Source organism: Marmota flaviventris, chromosome 15 (assembly GCF_047511675.1).
Source record: "Marmota flaviventris isolate mMarFla1 chromosome 15, mMarFla1.hap1, whole genome shotgun sequence".
Lineage (NCBI taxonomy): Eukaryota > Metazoa > Chordata > Mammalia > Rodentia > Sciuridae > Marmota > Marmota flaviventris.
Window position 1 is genome coordinate 33,919,668 of NC_092512.1, and position 27,530 is coordinate 33,947,197.

Consider the following 27,530-nt stretch of genomic DNA (forward strand, 5'->3'; position numbering starts at 1 on the left):
CACTCTGGCTTCTTAGCTCCCCAACTTCTTCATCTTCAATGTCTATCCATAATCTCTGGATACCTGCAGTCACAAGGAATCCTCCATAGCCTACAGATGTACCCTATCTCCAAAAGTCAACTGAAGTATACTGCCCTTGGTCTACAAGCTCCTATCTTTGCAGCTCATTTATATTAAAAAATGTCCACTATGCCCTTAAAAAAACAAAAACAAACAAACAAACAAAAAAACCCTCACTCACTCTCCTCAAACCTATCTTCATACAGGTCTTCTTTCAATTCTTCAGTTCATTCCTTATCTATTCAGATTTTCCTGGACCATCATTTCAGTAACACCCTTCTAATTATCCTTCATTTTCTTACTGTTCCTTTGTCTTTGCACTGAACCCATCTGACAAAACCCCAACTACAGATAAATCCAGTTATCTACTTTACTGTACTTAGCCCCAAGCAACCTATGCTGCTGGAGAAGGTCTCAACAGGCCAGATGAGATCCACTACAAATTCACCTGACTTACTTGCAGTGTTACAAACCTTCTCCCATCTACTCCCTCTGCTGTTCTCTATGCTTATCTCAAACTAATATCCTTTCTCCCCAGATCCTCCACAGAGGACCCTGACTCTTATTACTTCACAATGGAAATAGAAACCAGCAGGTAGGATTCTTGCAACAATCCTTACTAAACATACAACTCCATCTACATCTGTAGCCATCTTTTCCTCTTGCAGTTACAATGGCAGCTACACCTATCCACGACCAACAATGTATCCGTGCTTGGGATCCTACCTCCTTCCCAGAAAACTTCTATACACAATCTCTTCTACTTCAATATAGTTGGCTTTTCCTTGTTCCCAGCAGTTCTTACAGTCGTCAGTTCTTTCCCATTAAAATAAAACCTCCATGACCATTCTCTTCTGGCTACCACACTCTCTTCCTCTGCTTTATAGCCAAATTTCCTAAGAATATCCATGTGTTCTGCTTCACTTTTCACTCACCCTTTCATACACTGCAAACTTCCCTTGCCACAGTTAATCTAGTGAAAAGATTTGTTTTTTTTTTTTTTTTGGACTGGCAACACCTGACACTTCCTCTGCCTTGAATGCCTTTTTCTCTTCTGGACACACATTTCCCAGCTTCCCTGTTAGTTCAATCAAATGACTGAAGTCTAGCCAGAAGTAAGGCAAATGAAAAATGTACAATAATTCCAGGCAGAGGCAGTTAAGAAAAGGCGTGTTTCTATCTTCTCTCTCACCCATCTGAATGACTGTTAGCACTGCAGAATGGAGCAGCATGGATTCCTGGAGATGAGCTGCCATGGAGAGCTGCCAGCAATCCTCATGGGACTATGACACAAGTGCCCTGCTTTACACAGAAGCTAACAGGCACCTATCACCCATTGCTAACTTAAAATACATGGAGACCTTCTCGTTTCTTTCAGCATTAAAACATGGAAGATGGGCCCTGAGTGGTCTGACTGCTGCTTCTCTCTCCTTCCTTATTTTGTACCAGTCTTTCTTATTCTCATCACTGCAGCCAATCTGATTTTATAATTCCCAAATATGCCAAGTTCCCTCCTGTCACAAGGTCTCTAAACAAGCTTCCTAATGTCCAAATGCTCTTCACTCCTCTCATTGTCCAATTACCTCAGTCTAACCTTCATCTTAACTGTCATCTCCTTTCCTATCCCCTAGTTTAGGAGAAAGGCACCACTATACATTCTCAAAAAACTATGCACATCTTCTTTGTTCTATTATCACAGACTTAATTTTTCACTTATTGGCATAATTATTTGATTATTTTCTGTCCATTCCACCTTACTCTAGGTCTCCTGCAAGCAGGAACCAAGTCTGTTTATTGCTAACCACATGTATGCAATGTTTACCACCATTGTGCCTAGTGAATATTAAGAGTGCAATAAACATTTGTTGAATTAAATAATGAAAGCCTTTTATTAACACTGTGCAGAGTTAGTAACATTAAAGTAACATTAGCTGTTAGTGAAGAACATAATTTACCTGTCACATTCAAGTTCCTCAGGCCATCTGATTCCAAAAGTATCAATTAATTTTTTACAATCAGAATATACTTTCTCACAAAATTTTCGACAAGGCGGAACCACATGAATTTGGTCTGTGCAGGTTGGTACAAAAGCTTTGCAAAGGAAAGTTTCAACATTTGGTGAACATTCCAAATTTGCAAGAGGAAGAAAATGCTAAAAAGAAAAATAGAAAAATAAGATTAGAAAACATTTCCATCACGAATAGTTCATTTACTGTTTAAAGCATATACTTTCTACTTACACTCCAAAAGAATTTTTAAATCTCCCTCTCAATACAATTAAATTTTGAGAACATCAGTATGTTTAGTCTGTTAGATGTAGGATCCCTTCATACAAAATGGATGCTATTATTTTATTCAATTATACATTTTTTAAGAAGACATGGATTATTCCATTGAAACTGCTTGTCGAAGTCACCAATAAACTCCACATTGTCAAGTCCAAAGCTAAATTCTACTCAACAATTGACATAGTGGATTGTATTCTATTTCTGAGGCACTTTGTTCATTTGTCTTCTAGGATATTAACTGATTTGAATTTCTGACTATTTTAATAACTTGCTGTTTCTTTGTCTGATCCTCTTCCCTTTCTGATTCTAAATATTGAAATGCTTCAGCTATAAATGCTGAAATGCTCTCAAGCTATACTCACTCCTCAGGGGAAACTTGCTGGCCCCATTCTCTCCTGTGAAGTCTAGACTTGAGTGAACATCTGCTTTCTGAACAACTGCAGAACAGGCATCTCAAACCCAATATATCTAAGAAACAATGCAACCCATTGCAGGCTTAAGCCACAATCACTCTTAGTCTACCCCACCTCAGTAAATGCTCAGACCAAGAATCTTGATTCATTCTTTACATCTCTCTTCTTTCATCCTATATCTAATCCATGAGCAAACCCTGCTGGCTCTCTCTTGAAAATATATTCTCAATCTATTTCTCACTATTTCCACCCAGTCTAAGCCACTGTATCTTTCACCTAGACTACTGAAAACCCTCCTAACAAGTCTTACTACTTCCCACTCCTGCTAATCTTACAGTCGATTTTCGTATCAATCCATATTCCCCAGTGTGATTCTTGAAAATTCAAGTTTGTCCTTATTCAAATATTTTGACAATATACATTCCAAAGTCTTTACCAAGTCCTATAAGGTTCCTAACTCTGACTATGTCTCAAATTTCATTTTTTATCCATTCTTTCTCTTATTCACTTCACTGTCACCAAATAAGACTTTTGATTCTCATTTCATGTATATTTCTCCCTCGGAATTTTTGCATTTGCTGTGCCCTTCAATTCTTCCACCAGATAGTCACATGATTTTTGTCCCCATTTGAGTCTGCTCAACTGTCATCTTATAGAGAGGCATTTTCTACCCAACCTACCTAAAAATTATCTAGTCATTCTCTATCCCATTGCTCTGGTTTATACTTTTTTAAATCCCTTACCAACATCTAACATTGTATTACATAGTTTATGTCTTAATTTCTGTCTTTTCCACTGGGAATGTAAATTCTATGAGGGAAGGGATTTGGTCTATTCTGTTCACTATTTTTGTTTGTTTGTGATGCTAGGAAGTAAACACAGGGCTTGATGCATGTTAGGCAAGCACTCTACCTACTTATTTCCCTAGCCCTCTGCTCACTGATAAATCTCTAGAGCCTATAACAGTGTCTGCTACATAAATATTTATTGAATAAATGAATGTTTTCCAGAACAATGAGTGAATGCAGTGACAAGGCATGTCAATAAAAAATTTCAGAGCGTCAAAATAAGGAGAAGAATATAACTATTTCCAGGGGGAATAAAAAGGACATAGGGATGAAATAAGTTTTGAATATTTGATAATATTACAGCTAAAAGGCAATAAAGAAATAACTCTAAAATTTTGAAGAAGAGTAACTTTCAACCTATACCCAGCCAAACATTTTGGGGAGGTTAAAATAGTGATATTTTTGACTCTGTAAAAAATTTTTAAAAATTTTATTTTCAAGTACCCCTTTTTTAGAAAGCAACCAGAGAATGTAGTATTCTTGAAACACACTGAAGAGATATATGAATAAACCAAGAAGGAAAATAATATGAGACTCAGGAATTACTTTATCTAGTTCTAAAGAATGGCAAGAGGAATTCTCAGTAGGACAGCTATGAATGTAGTCCAGAAAACAATCAGAGCATATTTGATAGGAGGACAGATGGCTGAAGGAAAAAGATCTCCAGGGGTTGGAAATGGGTACTGGAATTGAGAGATTATATGATATTTAGAGCCGCTGAAAAAATTGTCTCTAGATGATTGACAATTCTGTTAAGACATCTGGAAAATGTCAGCAGTAGGTACATAAAGCAAAGCAAAGAGGGATAAATACAATTACTGCATTAACTTAGGGGGAGGAGGTATTAAAGAAATAAATGTAATGCAAGCATACTACTTAACTCAGCCACGCACAATATTTGATATACTTAATGATATACTGACTACTGATTTAGTTAAAAATTGTCTTAGAAAATTGGGAAGTCCCTGGAACTGCTCTGGCCCAGGGCTAAAGAACCCGCGGAAACTGCTTCTCAGACCGGGTCCTGCTGAATTCTGTGGAGGTAAATACCAACCGAGCCTTCATAGGCAGTGGCAACAGGATTGAGACGGGGCTTGTGAGGGCCGGTCAGGACCCACCCGGCAAAGGGAACGAAATGCTGCCATTTGTATGGGATACCAACATGGCAGAGATCTGATGTCATCAGAAAGCGGCGGAGGAGATAACTTCATCGATACCAGCGGTGACAGAAACAGTTGGTCTCCTGGTAAAGAAAGTGAGTCACAAACACCCGAGTCTCTCTCGCTTTGTCATCAAGCCAGAGGGGCAGAGCAGAGCCGCCGCCCGCACCCGGAACAGGCCCAGCGACCCGCCGGTGTGGTAGTCACGTCACCCCAATTGGAGTAGGGGCCGAGCAGAGCCGCTGCCCACGCCCGGAACAGGCCCAGCGACCCGCCGGTGTGGTAGTCACGTCACCCCAATTGGAGTAGGGGCAGAGCAGAGCCGCCACCCGCGCCCGCAAGGTAGGCAGACCTGCGAGCGACTGGCGGAACAGGCCCAGCGGCCTGCCAGCGTGGCAGACACGTCACCCCAATTGGAGTAGGGGCAGAGCAGAGCTGCCGCCTGTGCCCGCAAGGTAGGCAGACCTGCGACCGACTGGCGGCACAGGCCCAGCGGCCTGCCGGCATGGTAGACACATCACCCCAATTGGAGTAGGAGCAGAGCAGAGCCGCCGCCCGCGCCCGGAACAGGCCCAGCGGCCCGCTGACGTGGTAGTCACGTCACCCCAATTGGAGTAGGGGCAGAGCAGAGCCACCGCCCGCGCCCAGAACAGGCCCAGCGACCCGCCGGCATGGTAGACACGTCACCCCAATTGGAGTAAGGGCAGAGCAGAGCCGCCGCCCGCGCCTGCAAGATAGGCAGACCTGCGACCGACCGGCAGAACAGGCCCAGGGGTCCGCGGACGTGGTAGACACGTCACACCAATTGGAGGAGGGGCAGAGCAGAGCCGCCGCCTGCGCCTGCAAGGTAGGCAGACCTGTGACCGACCGGCAGAACAGGCCCAGCGGCCCATCAGCGTGGTAGACAGATCACCCCAATTGGAGGAGGAGCACAGCCGCTGCCCGCCCCTGCAAGGGAGACTTTTCAACTATACAAGAGCAATATAGGGGGAAAATTTCAATAACACAACAGTCTCACCAAGCAGAAAGAAACGCGAGCAGTATGAAAAGACAAGGAAAGAAAGGACCACAAGCAATGAAGGTCAACTCAACTTTAGAAGAGGTAATAGCTGCAGCAGATGGAATGTCAGATAAAGAATTCAGGATATACATGCTTCAGATGATCTGGAGTCTCAAGGAAGACATTAGACAGCAAAATCAGACAATGAAAGATCACTTCGACAATGAATTACATAAACAAATCCAAGAAGCAAAAGATCAACTATACAGGGAGATAGAGGTTATAAAAAACAAACAAACAGAAATCCTAGAAATGCAGGAAGCAATAAACCAACTTAAAAACTCAATTGAGAATACTACCAGCAGAGTAGAACACTTAGAAGATAGAACATCAGACAATGAAGACAAAGTATTTCAACTTGAAAAGAACATAGACAGCTCAGCAAGACTGTTAAGAAACCATGAGCAGAACATCCAAGAAATATGGGATAACATCAAGAGACCAAATTTAAGAGTCATTGGGATACAGGAAGGTATAGAGCTCCAAACCAAAGGAATGAGCAATCTATTCAATGAAATAATACGAGAAAACTTCCCAGACTTGAAGAATGAGACAGAATCCCAAATCCTAGAAGCCTACAGGACGCCGAATGTGCAAAATCATAAGAGATCCACACCTAGACACATTATAATGAAGATGCCCAACATACAGAATAAGGAGAGTATTTTAAAAGCTACAAGAGAAAGGAAGCAGATTACATTTAGGGGTAAGCCAATCAGGATAACAGCTGATCTTTCAACACAGACTCTGAAAGCTAGAAGATCCTGGAATAACATATTTCAAACACTGAAAGAAAATAGGTTCCAACCAAGAATTGTGTATCCAGTGAAATTAAACTTCAGGATGGAAGATGAAATTAAAACCTTCCACGATAAACAAAAGTTAAAAGAATTTGCAGCTAGAAAAGCATCTCTTCAAAACATCCTTGGCAAAACATTACAGGAAGAGGAAATGGAAAATAACAATGAAAACCAACAGTGGGAGGTAGTACAGTAAAGGGGGGGAAAATAATCAAAGAGGAAAACAAACCATGTTTAGTAACATAAATAAACAAATATGGCTGGAAGAACAACCCATATCTCACTAATAACCCTAAATGTTAATGGCTTAAACTCACCAATTAAGAGACACAGGCTAGTAGAATGGATCACAAAACAAGACCCAACAATATGCTGCCTACAGGAGACGCATTTGATAGGAAAAGACATACATAGACTGAAGGTGAAAGGTTGGGAAAAATCATATCACTCATATGGACTTCGGAAACAAGCAGGAGTGTCCATACTCACATCAAATAAAATAGATTTCAAGCCAAAGTTAATCAAAAGGGATAAAGAGGGACACTACATACTGCTCAAGGGAACCATACACCAACAAGACATAACAATCATAAATATATATGCCCCAAACAATGGTGCAGCTATGTTCATCAAACAAACTCTTCTCAAGTTCAAGAGTCTAATAGACCACCATACAATAATCATGGGAGACTTCAACACACCTCTCTCGCCACTGGACAGATCTTCCAAACAAAAGTTGAATAAGGAAACTATAGAACTCAATAACACAATTAATAACCTAGACTTAATTGACATATATAGAATATACCACCCAACATCAAGCAGTTACACTTTTTTCTCAGCAGCACATGGATCCTTCTCAAAAATAGATCATATATTATGTCACAGGGAAACTCTTAGACAATATAAAGGAATAGAGATAATACCATGCATCTTATCTGATCATAATGGAATGAAACTGAAAATCAACGATAAAAGAAGGAAGGAAAAATCATGCATCACTTGGAGGATAAACAATAGGTTACTGAATGATCAATGGGTTATAGAAGACATCAAGGAGGAAATTAAAAAATTCTTAGAGATAAATGAAAACACAGACACAACATATCGGAATCTATGGGACACATTGAAAGCAGTTCTAAGAGGAAAATTCATTGCTTGGAGTTCATTCCTTAAAAAAAGAAAAAACCAACAAATAAATGATCTCATACTTCATCTCAAAATCCTAGAAAAAGAAGAGCAAAACAACAGCAAAAGAAGTAGAAGGCAAGAAATAATTAAAATCAGAGCTGAAATTAATGAAATCGAAACAAAAGAAACAATTGAAAAAATTGACAAAATTTGGTTCTTTGAAAAAATAAATAAAATTGACAGACCCTTAGCCATGCTAACGAAGAGAAGAAGAGAGAGAACTCAAATTACTAGCATATGGGATGAAAAAGGCAATATCACAACAGACACTTCAGAAATACAGAAGATAATCAGAAATTATTTTGAATCCTTATACTCCAATAAAATAGAAGATAGTGAAGGCATCGATAAATTTTTTAAGTCATATGATCTGCCCAGATTGAGTCAGGAGGATATAGACAACCTAAACACACCAATATCAATTGAGGAAATAGAAGAAACCATCAAAAGACTACCAACTAAGAAAAGCCCAGGACCGGATGGGTATACAGCAGAGTTTTACAAAACCTTTAAAGAGGAACTAATACCAATACTTTTCAAGCTATTTCAGGAAATAGAAAAAGAGGAAGAACTTCCAAATTCATTCTACGAGGCCAACATCACCCTGATTCCTAAACCAGACAAAGACACTTCAAAGAAAGAAAACTACAGACCAATATTTCTAATGAACCTAGATGCAAAAATCCTCAATAAAATTCTGGCGAATCGGATACAAAAACATATCAAAAAAATTGTGCACCATGATCAAGTAGGATTCATCCCTGGGATGCAAGGCTGGTTCAATATACGGAAATCAATAAATGTTATTCACCACATCAATAGACTTAAAAATAAGAACCATATGATCATCTCGATAGATGCATAAAAAGCATTCGACAAAGTACAGCATCCCTTTATGTTCAAAACTCTAGAAAAACTACGGATAACAGGAACATAACTCAATATTGTAAAAGCAATCTATGCTAAGCCTCAGGCTAGCATCATTCTGAATGGAGAAAAATTGAAGGCATTCCCTCTAAAATCTGGAACAAGACAGGGATGCCCTCTCTCACCACTTCTGTTCAACATAGTTCTCGAAACACTGGCCAGAGCAATTAGACAGATGAAAGAAATTAAAGGCATAAAAATAGGAAAAGAAGAACTAAAATTATCACTATTTGCAGATGACATGATTCTATACCTAGCAGACCCAAAAGGGTCTACAAAGAAACTATTAGAGCTAATAAATGAATTCAGCAAAGTGGCAGGGTATAAAATCAACACGCATAAATCAAAGGCATTCCTGTATATCAGTGACAAATCCTCTGAAATGGAAATGAGGACAACTACTCCATTCACAATATCCTCAAAAAAAAAAAAAAAAAAAATACTTGGGAATCAACCTAACAAAAGAGGTGAAAGACTTATACAATGAAAAACTACAGAACCCTAAAGAGAGAAATAGAAGAAGATCTTAGAAGATGGAAAAATATACCCTGTTCATGGATAGGCAGAACTAACATCATCAAAATGGCGATATTACCAAAAGTTCTCTATAGGTTTAATGCAATGCCAATCAAAATCCCAACGGCATTTCTTATAGAAATAGAGAAAGCAATCATGAAATTCATATGGAAAAATAAAAGACCCAGAATAGCAAAAACAATGCTAAGCAGGAAGTGTGAATCAGGCAGTATAGCGATACCAGACTTCAAACTATACTACAGAGCAATAGTAACAAAAACAGCATGGTACTGGTACCAAAACAGGCGGGTGGACCAATGGCACAGAATAGAGGACACAGAAACCAATCCACAAAACTACAACTATCTTATATTTGATAAAGGGGCTAAAAGCATGCAATGGAGGAAGGATAACAACTTCAACAAATGGTGCTGGAAAAACTGGAAATCCATATGCAACAAAATGAAACTGAATCCCTTTCTCTCGCCATGCACAAAAGTTAACTCAAAATGGATCAAGGAGCTTGATATCAAATCAGAGACACGGCGTCTGATACAAGAAAAAGTTGGCTACGATCTACATACTGTGGGGTCGGGCTCCAAATTCCTCAATAGGACACCCCTAGCACAAGAGTTAATAACTAGAATCAACAAATGGGACTTACTCAAACTGAAAAGTTTTTTCTCAGCAAAAGAAACAATAAGAGAGGTACATAGGGAGCCTACATCATGGGAACAAATCTTTACTCCTCACACTTCAGATAGAGCCCTAATATCCAGAGTATACAAAGAACTCCAAAAATTAAACAATAAGAAAACAAATAACCAAATCAACAAATGGGCCAAGGACCTGAACAGACACTTCTCAGAGGAGGACATACAATCAATCAACAAGTACATGAAAAAATGCTCACCATCTCTAGCAGTCAGAGAAATGCAAATCAAAACCACCCTAAGATACCATCTCACTCCAGTAAGATTGGCAGCCATTAGGAAGTCAAACAACAACAAGTGCTGGCGAGGATGTGGGGAAAAGGGTACACTTGTACATTGCTGGTGGGACTGCAAATTGGTGCAGCCAATTTGGAAAGCAGTATGGAGATTTCTTGGAAAGCTGGGAATGGAACCACCATTTGACCCAGCTATTCCCCTTCTCGGTCTATTCCCTAAAGACCTAAAAAGAGCATGCTACAGGGACACTGCTACATTGATGTTCATAGCAGCACAATTCACAATAGCAAGACTGTGGAACCAACCTAGATGCCCTTCAATAGACGAATGGATAAAAAAAATGTGGCATTTATACACAATGGAGTATTACTCTGCATTAAAAAATGACAAAATCATAGAATTTGCAGGGAAATGGATGGCATTGGAGCAGATTATGCTAAGTGAAGCTAGCCAATCCCTAAAAAACAAATGCCAAATGTCTTCTTTGATATAAGGAGAGTGACTAAGAACAGAATAGGAATGAAGAGCATGAGAAGAAGATTAACATTAAACAGGGATGAGAGGTGGGAGGGAAAGGGAGAGAGAAGGGAAATTGCATGGAAATGGAAGGAGACCCTCAGGGTTATACAAAATTACATACAAGAGGAAGTGAGGGGAAAGGGAAAAAAATACAAGGGGGAGAAATGAATGACAGTAGAGGGGGTAGAGAGAAAAGAGGGGAGGGGAAGGGAGGGGGGATAATAGAGGATAGGAAAGGCAGCAGAATACAACAGACACTAGTATGGCAATATGTAAATCAATGGATGTGTAACTGATGTGATTCTGCAATCTGTATACGGGGTAAAAATGGGAATTCATAACCCACTTGAATCAAAGTGTGAAATATGATATATCAAGAACTATGTAATGTTTTGAACAACCAACAATAAAAATTAAAAAAAAAAAGATTTTCCAAATAGAAAAAAAAAAAAAAAAAAAAGAAAATTGGGAAGAGAAATAAAAATGGTGGAAAAGAAAAGTGAATTATCAACTACCATAACAGGAAAGAACAAAGAGCTACTGCCTGAAGTTCTAAATTGATGAATCAATAAATAGCAAAATAAACATATCAGTCTAAATATGGCTTACACACCAGAACAACTTCTAGAAGAGTTCAAAATGTCTGCCTCTGGGGAGCAGGACTGGGATGGGTATGGAGCAGGGTGTGCAAAGACTCTTCCTTTTCTATCAAAAAGCTTTTTAGTATTGAGGGTTTTTTTCCCAGCTTTATTCAGATATAATTAGTTGACATATGATAAACTGAATATCATTGTATAAAGTGTACAACTGGATAAGTTTTGAAACCATTACCACAATCAAGGTAATAAATATAATCATCACTATCAATAGTTTCCTTCTACCCCTTTGTAATTATTCCCTTCTTCCACCTCCTGAACCTTCCTTTCTCTTTTTCCCTCCCAGTAATTTCTCACCCTGGCAACCACTGATGTGCTTTCTGTTACTACAGAGTGGTATTTTCTATAATTTTACATAAGTGGAATCACATAATATGTTTTCTTTTTGTTGTTGGCTTCTTTCACCCAGAATCATTATTTTGAGATTCATCCATGTTGTTTCATGTATTAGAAGTTTATTTATTTTAATTGCTGAGTAGTATTCCATTATATGGTTATATCATCATTTGTTTATGTATTTACCTATTGATAGTCTGAAGTACTCAAAGGACATTTGAGTGTGAATATCTACTAGTAGACAGTTAAATAAATAGAGCTATGATGGTCAGAGACTTTAGGTCAAGGATATGGATTTGAAAATCATCAGTATAAAAATGGACACTGAAAGAATTGACTGACATTACACAGAAAGAACGGATAGTAAGAGAAGATGAAAATCCTGATTCAAGAGGAATTACACTGAACCTATTACTAGCAGCATTTACTTCCTCTCCAAATGCCACTGAAAAAAGATGAAAAGGTTTAAAAAAAAAAAACTGAAATCCATCATTATATAAGAAAAAAATAAACAGGGAAAATTCTCATTAATTACTATAAACTTTGAAACATTTCTGGAAGATATAAAGAAGGGATGGGGACTGATACTTTCATCAGGATGGTCAGCATAATATCTCCTGACATAAAAAACATTCGGATTCTAGAAAAACTGCAACAATACACTTTAAAATGCATTGCTGAGCACTAGACAGACCTAATAAATTACCTTAAAATATATAAAGTAAAAAACTGACAGAACTATAAGGAGAAATGGACAATTTCGGCCAAAACCACCCACACCAGCCTGTGCAGGACCCAGGCTTACAGTAGGCCTGGTTCACCCCTCCCTCCATGAGGCAGACACCTGCCAGAGCCTAGCCTTTGGCACAGGACCACCCCTTCTGACCAGCAGTCTACCATGATAGGTCAAGCTCTGTGGCCCAGATCCACCCACACCAGCCTGTGTGGGGCCCAGGCTCACAGTAGACCTGAGTCTACCCCTCCACTGGCAAGCACCCGTCGGAGCCCAGCTTCCAGCACAAGACCACCTCTTCCGACCAACAGACCACAGCAGAAGTCAGGCCTGGCCCAGATCTGTCCACACTGACTTGCACAAGACCCAGGTCCAGGGTAGGTCTGAGTTCGCCTACCCTCCCACCTGGGAGCCTAAGCCTAATCCACTTCCATTTTGGGACACTGCAGTCATCACCATAGCCTTGCCCACACAGTCAGCCCCTAACTTTTTGATAAGAGACAGGGCCTACAAGTAGTTACATCTCAGAGCAGGCATCCCAAAGGAAGTGTGAGGCCCAATCTTGCAGCCCCATCTCAGTAAGACATTGTTTCTATGTTGGGACACCTTAACTATTATCTCGAATTACCTCTGCTATTGCTGCCACCAACCTTAGATGCAGTAGCATACACTGAGGGACACCGACAAGGTCTGGAAGCCCAACATCAAGGTGAAGTACAGACAATCTGCATGGGTACTACAAGAATACAGGGAAGAAACAGTAATATCTCAGATCCACACTGCGAGAAGGTAAGACACATAGACAACATGAAAAAACGAGAGAGGAAAGTGCCCCCCCAAAACCAGGATACTATAATAATAGAACCCATGGACATCGAAATTGATGAAATGTCAGAGATGGAGTTCAGAAGGTTTACAATTAAAATGACTTCTGAATTAAAGAATGACCTAGATGAGCAAATACAGGCAAAAACTGATCACTCCAACAAAGAGATAAGAGAACAAATATAGGTAGCAAAAGATTACTTCAAGAGAGAGAGGGCTGGGGTTGTAGCTTCATGGGTAGAGTGCTCACCTATTATGCATAAGGCACTGGGTTTGATTCAGAGCACCACATAAATATAAAATAAAGATATTGTGCCAACCTAAAACTAAAAAATAAATATAAAAAAAGAGAGAGACTCTGAAAAAAAAACCAGTCAGAAATCCTTGAAATGAAGGATAAAGTAAATCAAATAAAAAACTCAATAGAAAGCATAACCAACAGACTAGATCACTTGGAAGAAAGAACATCAGATAATGAAGACAAAGTAGACTATCTGGAAAATAAAGTTGATCACACAGTGAAGATAGTAAGAAACCATGAACAGAACATCCAAGAATTATGGGACAGCATCAAAAGACCAAATCTAAGAGTTGTTGGGCTAGAGGAAGGCACAGAGTTTCAAATCAAAGGAATGTGGAATCTCTTCAATGAGATAATATCAGAAAATTTCCCAAGCATGAAGAACGAATTGGAAAACCAAATAGAAGAGGCTTACAGGACACCAAATGTACAAAATTACAGATCTACACCAAGGCACATTATAATGAAAATGCCTAGCATAAAGGATAACGATAGAATCTTCAGAGTCACAAGAGAGAGGAATCAGATCATATATAGAAGGAGACCAATTCGTATCTTAACAGGTTTTTCAACCCAGACCCTCAAAGCCAGGAGATTGTGGAATAACATATACCAAGCTTTGAAAGAAAATGGATGCCAACCAAGAATCTTATATCCAGCAAAACTAAGCTTTAGATTTGATGATGAAATAAGAACCTTCCATGATAAACAAAAGTTAAAGGAATTTACAACTAGAAAGCCTGTACTACAGAACATCCTTAGCAAAATATTCCAAGAAGGGCTGAGGATGTGGCTCAAGTGGTAGCGCGCTCGCCTGGCATGCATGCGGCCCGGGTTCGATCCTCAGCACCACATACAAAGAAAGATGTTGTGTCCGCTGAAAACGAAAACATAAATATTAAAAGAATTCTCTCTCTCTCTCTCTCTCTCTCTTTTTAAAAAAATTATTCCAAGAAGAGGAAATGAAAAACATGATGAAAATCATCAGAAAGAGGTATTACAGTAATCAGAGGAGAAACAAAATCACGTTGAATACCAAGAATAAACAAAAATGGCTAGGTATACAAATCATATCTCAATAATAACCCTGAATGTTAATGACTTAAACTCACCAATCAAAAGACATAGACTAGCAGATTGAATAATAATAATAAAAGGCCCAACAATATGCTGCCTCCCAGAGACTCATCTCATAGGAAAAGACATCCACAGACTAAAGGTGAAGGGTTGGGAAAAAGCATACCACTCACATGGACTGCGGAAGCAAGCAGGGGTTTCCATCTTCATATCAAATAAAGTAGACTTCAAACTAAAGTCAATCAAAAAGGATAAAGAAGGACACTATATACTGCTCAAGGGAACCATACACCAACAAGACTTAACAATTATAAATATATATGCCCCAAACAATGGAGCATCTACGTTCATCAAACTCTTCTCAAGTTCAAGAGTCAAATAGACCACAACACAAAAATTTTGGGTGACTTTAACACACCTCTTTCATCACTAGATAGATCTTCCAAACAAAAGCTGAACAAAGAAACCACAGAACTCAATAATACAATCAATAACTTAGAATTAACTGACATATATAAGGAATATTTCATCCTTCAATGAGAGAATACACTTTCTTCTCAGTAGCACATGGATCCTTCTCTAAAATAGACCATATACTATGCCACAAAGCAACTCTTAGGAAATATAAAAAAGTAGAGATACTACCCTGCATTCTATCAGATCATAATGGAATGAAATTAGAAATCAATGATAAAATAAGAAATAAAATCTACTCCAACACCTAGAGACTAAATAATATGCTACTGAATAAACAATGGTTGCAGAAGACATCAAGGAAGTGATTAAAAATTTTTCAGAAGTGAATGAGAACTCATGTACAACATATCAAAATCTCTGGGACACTATGAAAGCAGTTCTAAGAGGAAAGTTCACTGCATGGAGTTCATTCCTTAAAAGAAGAAAAAGTCCACAAATAAATGACTTAATATTACATCTCAAAGCCCTAGAAAAAGAAGAACAAATCAACACCAAAAGCAGTGGAATACAGGAAATAATTACAATCAGAGCTGAAATCAATGAAATTGAAACAAAAGAAACAACTGAAAAAATTGACAGGGGGCTGGGGATGTGGCTTAAGCGGTAGCGCGCTCGCCTGGCATGCGTGCGGCCCGGGTTCGATCCTCAGTACCACATACAAACAAAGATGTTGTGTCCGCCGAAAACTAAAAAATAAATATTAAAATTCTCTCTCTCTCTCTTAAAAAAAAAAAAAACATTAAAAAAATTGACAGAACAAAATGTTGGTTCTTTAAAAAAATAAGATTGACAGACCCTTAGCCATGTTAACGAAGAGGAAAGAGAAAACTCAAATTACTAACGTACATGATGAGAAAGGAAATATCATAGCAAACACTACAGAAATACAGAAGATAATTAGAAATTATTTTGAAAACTTGTACTCCAATAAAATAGAAAATATCGGTCTGGGGATGTGGCTCAAGCAGTAGCACTCTCTCCTGGCATGTGTGTGGCCCGGGTTCAATCCTCAGCACCACATACAAACAAAAAAATGTTATGTCCGCCGAAAGCTAAAAAAAAAAATATTAAAAATTCTCTCACTCTCTCTCTCTCTCTACCTACCTCACTATCATTTAAAAAAAAAATAGAAAATATCGAAGGCATTCACAAATTTCTAGTGTCATATAATTTGCCCAAATTAAATCAGGATGATATACATAATTTAAAAAGATCAATTTCAAGTGACAAAATAGAAGATGCCATCAAAAGTCTACCAACCAAGAAAATACACAGTCGAGTTCTACAAGACCTTTAAAGAAGAACGAATACCAATACTCTTCAATTTATTTCAGGAAATAGAAAAAGAGGCACACTTCCAAACTCATTCTATGAGGTCAATATCACCCTGATTCCAAAACCAGGCAAAGACACATCAAAAAAAGAAAACTTCAGACCAATATCTTTAATGTACATAGATGCAAAAATTCTCAGTAAAATTCTGGCAAATCTAATACAAAACCATATCAAAAAGATTGCATACCATGACCAAGTGGGATTCATCCCAGGGATTCAATACGGAAATCAATAAATATAATTCATCACATCAATAGACTTAAAGATAAGAATCATATGATCATCTCAATAGACACAGAAAAAGCATCTGACAAAATACAGAACTGCTTTATGTTCAAAACACTAGAAAAACTAGGGATAACAGGAACATATCTCAACATCCTAAAGGCTATCTATGCTATGCCCCAGGCCAACATCATTCTAAATGGAGAAAAATTGAAGGCATTCCCTCTAAAAACTGGAATAAGATAGAGATGCCCTCTTTTACAACTTCTATTTAACATAGTTCTTGAAACACTGGCCAGAGTAATTAGATGAAAGAAATTAAAGGGATACACATAGGAAAAGAAGAATTCAAATTGGCACTATTTGCTAATGATATGATTCTATACCTAGAAGACCCTAAAAGTTCCACCAGAAAACTTCTAGAACTATTAAATGAATTCAGCAAAGTAGCAGGATATAAAACCAACACCCATAAATCAAAGGCATTTCTGTATATCAGTGATAAATCCTCTGAAAGGGAAAAGACGAAAATTACCCCATTTACAATAGTCTCAAAAAAAAAAAAAAAAACTTGAGAATCAACTTAACAAAAGAGGTGAAAGATCTATGTAATGAAAATTACAGAACCCTAAAGAAAGAAGTCAAAGAAGACCTTAGAAGATGGAGAGATCTACCTTGCTCTTGATGGGCAGAATTAATATTATCAAAATGTCTATACTTCCAAAAGCACTATACAGACTTAATGCAATTCCAATCAAAATCTCAATGACATTCCTCATAGAAATAGAAAAAGCAATCATGAAATTTATCTGGAAAAATAAGAGACCCAGAATAGCTAAAGCAATCCTTAGCAGGAAGAGTGAAGCAGATTGCATCGCTATACCAGACCTTAAACTATACTACAGAGCAATAGTAACAAAGACAGCATGGTATTTACAGCATCAAAACAGACTGGTAGACCAATGGTACAGAATAGAGGACACAGTGACTAACCCACAAAATTACAATTATCTTATATTAGACAAAGGTGCCAAAAACATGGATTGGAGAAAAGATAGTCTATTCAACAAATGGTGCTGGGAAAACTGGAAATCCATATGCAACATAATGAAATTAAACCCCTATCTCTCACCATGCACAAAACTCAACTCAACATGGATCAAGGACTTAGGAATAAAACAAGAGACCCTGCATCTAATAGAAGAAAAAGTAGGCCCCAATCTCCATCAAGTGGGAGTAGACCCTAACATCCTTAATAAGACTCCTTTGATAGAAGAATTAAAGTCAAGAATCAATAAATGGGATGGAATCAAACTAAAAAGTTTTTCTCAGCAAAAGAAATAATCTGTGAGGTAAATAGAGAGCCTACATCTTGGGAGCAAATTTTTATCCCTCACACATCAGATAGAGCACTAATCTCTACAGTATATAAGAACTCAAAAATTCAAACACCAAAAAAACAAATAACCCAATCAATAAATGGGCCAAGGAACTGAACAGACACTTCTCAGATGATGATATACAATCAATCAACAAACACATGAAAATGTTCATCACTGCTAGCAATTTGAGAAATGCAAATCAAAACCACTCTAAGATTTCATCTCACTCCAGTCAAAATGACAGCTATTATGAAGACAAACAACAATAAGTGTTGGTGAGGATGTGGGGGAAAAGGTACATTCATACACTGCTGGTGGGATTGCAAATATGAAAAGCAGTATGGAGATGTCTTGGAAAATTGGGAATAGAACCACCTTTTGACCCAGCTATCCCTCTCCTTGGTCTATACCCAAAGGGCTTAAAAACAGCATACTACAGGGACACAGCCACATCAATGTTTATAGCAGCACAATTCACAATAGCTAAACTGTGGAATCAATCTAGATGCCCTTCAATAGATAAGTGGATTAAAAAATGTAGCATATATACCCAATGGAATATTATTCAGCAATAAAAGAGAATAAAATCATGACATTTGCAGGTATATGGATGGAGTTAGAGAAGATAATGCTAAGTGAAGTTAGCCAATCCAAAAAAACCAAATGCCAAATGTTTTCTTTGATATAACGAGGCTGATTCATAGTGGGATAGAGAGAGGGAGCGTGGGAGGAACAGACGAATTCTGGATAGGGCAGAGGGGTTGGAGGGGAAGGGAGGGAGCATGGGGTTAGAAATGATGGTGGAATGTGATGATCGTTATTATCTAAAGTGCATGTATGAAGACACGAATTGGTGTGAATATACTTTGTATACAACCAGAGAAATGAAAAATTGTGGTCTATATGTGTAATAAGAATTGTAATGCATTCTGCTGTCATATATAAATTTAAAAAATGGACAATTTCATAATCATAACAAGAAATTTCAATACATCTTAGTAAATAAAAGATGGGCAAAAATTAATCAATAAATATTAAATATGATTAGAGTACTATAATAAACAAATCTGATTTAAAGGGTGCATACAGACAGAACCCACACACAATTAGAGAATAGCTTTGGAGGATGTTGGACCCATGGAAGTTTTACCTGTCCTCTATAGTTGGTATTCTGTATCTCTTTTATTCGAATGATATTCAGAGACCCAAGCCTTTGCTACCTAACAAGAAGTCCTTGAAGAGCAAACAGTACAGTGCTTTTCTCAATTTTTTTTTATCCTGGGGATGGTAGGAATGCCCAACTGTGCAAGTATTCTCCTTTGGGACTGAAGTGGAGGAGGAAGGCATGGGCAACTGGTGCATTTACTTCTTTATTTACTGTCCCCCAAAAGCCTAGTGCCTAAATTTTTCGAGAATCTGATAATCAGATTCTTTGGTAGAAAGAATTAAAACATGCTGTATTTATTTCCAACTCAGAAGACATTTTACAATACCCATGATAAACTGATGTTCAGCATTTAAGAACTAAATCATCTAGTTTAAGGGCTGGTAAAATGAAAGAAACGTGTAGTTTTGCTACACTAACACAATTTTCTTATGGGACAAAAATGGGAACCACTTCCCTTGCTTAATTCCTCTGGAGTGCTAATGTTGGTTAATCCAATAATGCTGACGTTCACATACTGTGCAGAGGATAAACCAGATATTGAACACTTTAAGTCCTTCATAGGCCAGGCAGGTAGATTCAAAGGGGTATAAGACAATGGGGGTTTTGGGTAGCATCTGCCACTCAACTCCAGTAAGATGTTATTTGGAAAGGTGGGCACAGAATTGTCTCATATATCCATGCTTTCACAAGAAAACAACTTGAATTTTTGTGTGATTAGATTTGGGCACTTTAATTTACATATTTAAACATGCATGGGACAAACAAAACATGTCTTTGTGTCAGACCCAGTTGGGTCACTAACTTCCAAGTTTTGTTGCAAACTAACAGACTTAAAAAATTCTTGGAAGGAACCCAAGAAGACCTTTAGGTCCAATTATTTTCAGAGTGTCTGTGTGCATCCATGTGTACATGTATATCTTGCCAAGAAACATTTTTTTAAAAAAAGAGGTTACAAAGAAACCTGACTTATTAAATAAATAAAAGCACAGCTGCTTTGGCTGAGGAGGAAGCCCTTCCTGCAGAGAAACCTCTCACTGTTCCCCTCACTACCAATGACCTCAAAGCATCTCCAGAGATCATAGATTGAAAACACTGACATAAGCCAAATCCTCAGACTGTATAAGTGAAAAAACTGAAGCCAATTTTTTATTGGGAATTATTACTGAAATTCCAAAACCTACTCTGGATTAGAATCTTGATATCCTTATTCATGGTCCAGCACTACTTTTAGCAAGACTACAGCTGCTGATAACAAATCAGAGCTTTGCTTTATTCAGCACTTACCATAAGTGAGGCACTGCGTTTTTTAATATACCATTTACTTTTACAACAACCCTGTGAGATAGATGTTATTATCTCCACCTTGCAGACAAGGTACCTGAGGCTGAGAAAAAAAAGAAGTAAGCAGCATAAGTAGGATATGAACCTGGGCTCACATGACTTCAGAGGATGTCCTCTTGAACTTTCACACTAAGCAGCAACCAATTCCCCTGAGAATCACCCTTTCCCAAAGCATTGGACAGGCAAAAATGCCAATAAGGATGAGGAGACCAAAGATATCAAGAGAACTGGAAATCTTTTACACGAAAGAAACTCCCCAGTTTGAAAAAACAATAATTCACAGGTCACAAATCAGACTATAAAACCTCAAACTACACTCCTCTTCCCTAACCAGGGGAAACAAGATTACCTTTCTTCCCAATCCTAGACGGAGTTATCTGTCCTTGAGCACTTACCCAACATAGGAATGGAGTAATCCAGACTTTGGGGATGGTACCAGAAGATCCCAGAAAAGACTATCTCCCAAATAACAAGTGAATTACAACTCCAACAGAGAACACGTGGAAAGTAGCCTTTGAATCACCTCTTTAAAAGCACCCTGATCCTGCTGATGCGCAGAATCACGGCTCTTGGGACAAGAGTCCCCTGTGTTTCTTCTGCTAAGCAACCTTCTTTTTCCTTTTTTCTCAAACAAAACAAAACAAACCCAAAAAAACAAAACAAAACAAAACAAAACAAAACAAAAAAACCCCTCAAACTATGTTCATCATTCCAGATAATGCACATATCTCCTAAAGCAGGTAATTTTGAGCAAATAATTTAGAAACAAACAATGACATTTTAAATAATGAATCATCCTATTATTGAATTTAGTGTATCAATCAGTTGAAAACATAAACTGGATGAACACACTGCTCTAATCTTTTGAAGCAAAAATCTTAACAGGAATCAATGTTCATCCACAAAACATACTAGGTACCCTTCTCAGAATCCAACCTTTAGATGCAAAGATACTAACCCAACTTACTGCAATATTTATGTCCGTATAGTTTTATACTCTTAAATCTGTCAGATTATTACACTAGTATTTAGCATAGTTAGTGCATATAAACTTGTAAATTGAGCAAATATTCAAACTTCCTGATCTATCCAGTCTGTTCCCTTGCTTCCCACTTCGTGACACATCTTTTTAAAAATATTTTTATTAGTTATTGATGGACCTTTATTTTTTTTTGTTTATATGTGGTGCTGAGAATCAAACCCAGTGCCTCACACATGCTATTCAAGTGCTCTACCACTGCTCCACAACCCCAGCCCTCATGAGACATCTTATTCAACTCTCTTACTGATCTTGTGTCTTCATGATCTCACTTATGAATTCCTGGTTTTGTTATTTCATTCTCAAAACAACTCATCCAATAACTAACCACAACAAAATGTATCAATACTGCTTTTGTGATTCTACCATTTAATAATAAATAAAATAGTCCTATTGATTACAGTTTTAATCCTCAGAGAAATAAAAGGTACACTCCTCCAAGGAAATGGTCAGTCTCTGGAAGAAATACCTAGAAATGATTGTTATTATTAGTACTGGCCAAGTTGAGGAAGAAGGCAAATGAGAAGGCAATTCATATCTCTATTCTGAAAAATAGCCTAAGCTAAACATTAAGATAAATGGATAATGAGAACCAAAATACATGGAGTATTTTATATAATCTTTTTCTGGAAATAATGCTAGTATTTAATCTTAACTGAGTTCTAGGTACTCTTTAACTACCTGTGCCTCCACTAACAGAAAGTTTCTATATCAGAGTTTCAGAGTATCCATCAGTAAAATGAGAGCCACAAATTAATGGATGATCTCTAAGGACACCAATGACTCAAGAGCTTATGAAGACAGTAACAGACTAGAGATAAATTTCAAATCAACTATAGATAATACAATGACATTTTCTCTCAGGTAGGTAACTCTGTCTTACTTTGATCTCTACAGTTAACACTTATCATTTCCATCTGCCCAGCAATCCTATTTTGGGGGAATTCCAAAGCAGGGGAGATGCTATAGAAGCTAAGGAGGAACATAGGGATGCAATTTGGCAACAACAATATAGGCTTAGCCATTTAGATGCTCCAGGTATTGAGATTCTTGGGGAGATCATTGGGTAAAGAACAGGTACAAAATATTATTTGAGTCATCTGGAGAGTGATCAATACTCCCTACAATGCCAAAATAAGTGTCTAGTGACAATGATTCAGAAAGTGTCCAATAGCATTGGCCTTGGTGACAAACCAATATGATAGTGTATGTTTTGGTTCCTCTGACCCTCCACATATTGTGAATCTGGTTGTCCAGCCTCCCTGTGAATTTTAAAAGCTGTTGTATGTCTGTTCACTTTCTGTTTAAATTAGCCAGAATTCATGTCTGTTATCTGTAGCCAAGAAAACTGATTAGTGTGGAGGTTGCACATAACATGGTTTGTCAGTGACTTCAGCAAAATGGGTGAATTTTAGGACTGGATTTCTGCCCTAACTTAGGGCTAAAATCAGTAAACAGCCATTAATATTTAGAGCAAAACAGTAAACTGAGTTATCCTTTTAATCTCTTAGATTCTAAGTACATTTTAGAACCCAGTGAAAGCAACACTATGGGGAGATCAAATGACTGCCTGCCACCACGTTAGTCAAGGTGTGGAGTAAAAAATAAGTACTCAAAGGACCCAAGACTAAAGAAGTTGAAAACTAAATGCAGTTTGATCCTGCAGGTTGCCAATTATATAAACTTAATGCACCCCACCACTCATAAGAGATCTGGTGATACTGTGGTTCGGAAGCAGTGGGACCCAGATTTCTGAAGTAAGGATGTGTGATGAGATTCAGAGTATTATATTTACACAGTACTGTGAACCCACAATCCTCAAGGCAGATCCTCCGCATTGGAAAGACTTACTGTAAGTCTGTAAGAAGAAAATAGCTTCATGCTCCATATTTCCCTTCAAAGTCTCACCCAATATCTAGAGTTCAAACCAGCATACCCTAGGAGGGTCAAGTCAAAATCAAATATGGAAAAAAAAAAGGCTTATGTATTTATTAGTGGTAAAGACACTGTTGAGATTGATTTCTGAGGGTTATATATTAAGGAAGGAAAAAAAAAACACTTTTAGATGGGGCTAATATATACTGATAGGCTTTATTTCTCAGATTCTAGATTCAGTGTGCTAGCCTTCAGACAAAGGGCTTTTGAAGTATTCAGATGATAAGTGGGCTTTTGATGGGGGCTGAGTGGGACACCCCCAATCCAACTCACTTTAATTTCTCAAGTCTAAATATGTATACCTTAAATAGCTGTCTTTAGCAAAAAACATAATCACCATGTTGGTTTTCTGGATGTTACTATGGCAGGAGGGGTCAAACAAAAACCATTAGAGGTTCCCCTGACCATAAGACAGAAAATCAAAAACAATATTGCAGATCAAGCAGATTTTCCAAAATAGTAACACCATAAAAACATATTCACCTGCCCATTTTAATACTCTAGTGCAAGTGGATATATTGTTAACAAATTGTCTGAAGCAATAGTAATCAAATGGTGAAAGTGCTTTTCTAGATGTGGTCTCTCTACTGTAGACAAATCAGTATAGCCCTCCACCTTGTATGCAGTTCTAACGTGACCAATGCTCTTTTCTCTGAAAGTAATTTGCTTTCACCAGCAAGGACAGTGGCACATCTTGGCCAGCTTGCCCTAGAAAGTAGTTACCAAAGAGTGGTCCTCAATCAACAGCATCAGCACCCTTAGGAATTTGTTAGAAATGCAATTTCTCCTTCCCATTCCAGACATACTGATTTAGGAACTGAGGTAGGGCCAGAGATCTGTTTTTTAATAAGCCCTTCAGTTGATGCTGACGCACACCAAAGTTTGAGAGGCACTGCTTTAGGGTAACAACAGCTCTTCAGCTCTGTGTCTCAATATTACTGACAGAGCTCATTTCACAGGACATTATAATGGTCCATCATATTGAGGACATAAATATAAAGCCATAGACATGTACCCTAAATGCCATAGAATGACACAATGCAAATGAGATTAACCCTACATAAGTAAAAGAGTCTTCTCATCTTGGTTTTGCTACTAGTTTCTGATAGAAACTGAACACAATAATGAAACATCTAGAGATCAACTCAAGCTACCTCTCATGGACAAGGTATTATCGAACTTACCTACTCATTCATGATGCCACATATATACAATAGCATTCCATCTGCAAGTAGCTAAGCAGATCTTAAAGACATGCTACCTATGTCTTTAAGACCTATTACCATCTTTTCCTTAAAACACACCTATGGCTTCATGGAGAGTTCCCTCGGACCAAATGACTGAAGAGGAAATAATTATAGCCTAGTGTAGGTGGCCCAGCCAAGTGTGAACTGCAGTAGGATTATAACTCAGAGGTTATACTAGTGGGCTGAATTTCAATCATGTCTTTTCTACATTGTTGCGAGAAAGGTGGTATGATATAAGAAGTCACATTGATTCAAGAGGTACAGCTTACAGTATAACCAGATAGAAATTTGGTGAACTGGTGATTAGGAGTCTGGAAAAGAAGTATGTGCATTCTCCAAAATGATCCTATAATATAAAAATATTGTTGCATATAAATGCAAACCAAAAGCCCTCCACACAGAAAAAGGTCTTAACCACGTAGACCAATAATCTACTCTGTGGATGTCAATCAGACTTTTCTCTAGTTATTCCAGGATTTGATTATTAGGCTTTGTAATTAAAAAAATGGTGGCAAGAAGTGTGTGTGTGGGGGGCAATTTAATTCTCCCTGTGGCTGATCTGGCTATCGAAGAGCAGTCAAGTTGTCAGAAGCAGAATAAGCAACCAACCTTAAGCCCTTAACCAGAGGATCATCCAACTATCTAATTTCAGGTTAAGATCCTGGGTCCCTTCCATCCAAGATTTGTTCTCAGTATAAATCCCTTTTTATAATGTCGCCAAGTAAACTGTTCCTGTATCAGGGTTTTAGTTGTAGCTAGTTTCCTTAGAGTGAGCTTGAATTCCATTCTGCCCATTCAGTCTATGCGCTGAGCACTACTCTTCAATTCTTTTTTCTTTTTTCCTTGTTTCTTTTTATTAAATTTGCCATCTCTAATCAAGTTTTTTTCTGCTAAACCCTATCTTAGGTGGAAAGGATGCAGAAAAAGAAGAAAATTAAGTCAAAATATAAGGAAAGGAGGTTCCTTTTGTTAGAGTTAAAGGACTTAACATAAACAAAGGAATGACCAGAGCAAAATAATATTAAATAGGTCTGAAAGTGTTTTCTGGAAATGAATAAACATGGGCTAAAAAAGTAATCTAATAATTTTTTGCTAAAAAATAGAGCTAAAAGTGTTATTTATAACAAAAACAGATTGTCTTACATTTCCTCCACCAGAATATAAATTCCATGAGGGCACAGAGGTCTGTTTGGTCCATTATTGTATGTCTAGTACCTGAATGGTGCCTCAGATATTGATTTAGGCATTCAAATATTTGCTGAACAAATGAACATCAGCTGGTCTCAGTGATATGTATAGGGAAAGGACTATCAAGCTCCCCGTGCTATAATGTTCATGGGAGAAACCATACTATGGTACTGGAGTTGGTGGCACTAACATCCCAAAGAGAAAGACTAGGATAGGATTTTAACTGAGAGAGACTGAAAAAAGAAATGTGTTTGATTTTTCAAAAATATGCAAAATGGAGTCTAAGCAGAGTGGTCTGTAACAGCATCTTGGCTGTGTCTTGCCTACGTTATATATCCTGGATACAGGATATATAAACACTTGTCAGTTTTCTGACGCACAAATCAGAATCCCATCAGTACATGGAAGTAAGTCATCTTATGAAGGCCAAGTGACTTCATAGTATCTGATTCTCAGCTCAGGATTTATGCTTTCTACCCTGGTCATCATACCCACTAAATCCCATGCAATGGTAAATGCCGTACTACTTGCTTTACAAAGGATCAAAAGCAAAGCTGACTCTTAGTGATGGTGATAAAAATTGAAAGGAAGTCAAGTAATTTTTTAAAAAGTGATTGAACAAAAAAAAGTAACAAAGCTCTAGCAAGACACAGACCCACTGAAGTCTAAAGGGTCCTGAAATATTTTTAGCTACACTTCACAGAGCAAACAATGGCAAAGTGGTTACATAAGTTTAGTGTAAATTCTTTGAGATAATCAATGGACTATTGTATAAAAAAGTGGTGCAAACTCTTGCATGTTTTTAGGAATTTTTGGTAAATCTCAGGCAAGTCAGCTTCTTTTAAAAAAGAAAATTAGAGTTGAGACTGAGAAGAAAAGGCAGGAATTTGCAATATTTCCATAATGGAAGACTTATTTTTTTTTAATTTCTTGGCAGAGAACATTAAATATTTTAAATTATTTTCCCCAAAGAACTTTCCTTTGGAAATCAGACAAATACACATATTATCTGGTTGATACAACAAAGCAATCTATTTAGTAAAGAGTCAATGTTTTAGTTTAGAACTAATAACTTGAAAAGCTACAATTCTGTGGAAACTACACATTCAGGTACACATTAAAGCTATGAACTCAGGTACACAGTCAACAAATATTAATGAACACATGAAAAATACATATACTATAGTAATAAAGTCTCATTATCTACATGTCACATTCTCAAAGAGGGGAAATGATCACAACAAAACAGTCTTTCACATTATCCATATCCCTTTGTGGACAAGTTCTCCTGTGGGCACAACAAGAACAACCTAGGCGTTGGAACACTTCAAGGAAAGGAATAAAACTCTGTGCTTATCAGCAGAGCCTTTCAGGAGAAATATCACCCTTTAGGTTCACAAAAGTGTCTACCTTTATTATGTAGATTCAGAGGAAGCAGTCAGGTTGCTTTCCCTACATTTGCAAAAGAACACCACAAAGGAAGGTAAGCTTGCAGTTCTACATTTAAAACACCAATGACAGCTATTATAATAC

At 37.7% G+C, this 27,530-nt stretch overlaps 1 protein-coding gene across 2 annotated transcripts in view; it reads right to left on the reverse strand.

Moving 5' to 3' along the window:
* Positions 1 to 27,530, reverse strand: part of Fzd6 (frizzled class receptor 6) — a 46,530-nt gene that overhangs the window by 11,890 nt on the left and 7,110 nt on the right. Inside the window, exons 2-3 of one of the 2 annotated variants that reach the window (XM_071602193.1) lie at positions 20,532 to 20,631; positions 2,016 to 2,212 (exon numbers count right to left, since the gene is read on the reverse strand). In XM_071602193.1, coding sequence (XP_071458294.1) covers positions 2,016 to 2,212; positions 20,532 to 20,631 — 297 coding nt within the window. The remainder of the gene's footprint in view (positions 1 to 2,015; positions 2,213 to 20,531; positions 20,632 to 27,530) is intronic. The other variant, XM_027953021.2, reaches the window with a different exon arrangement.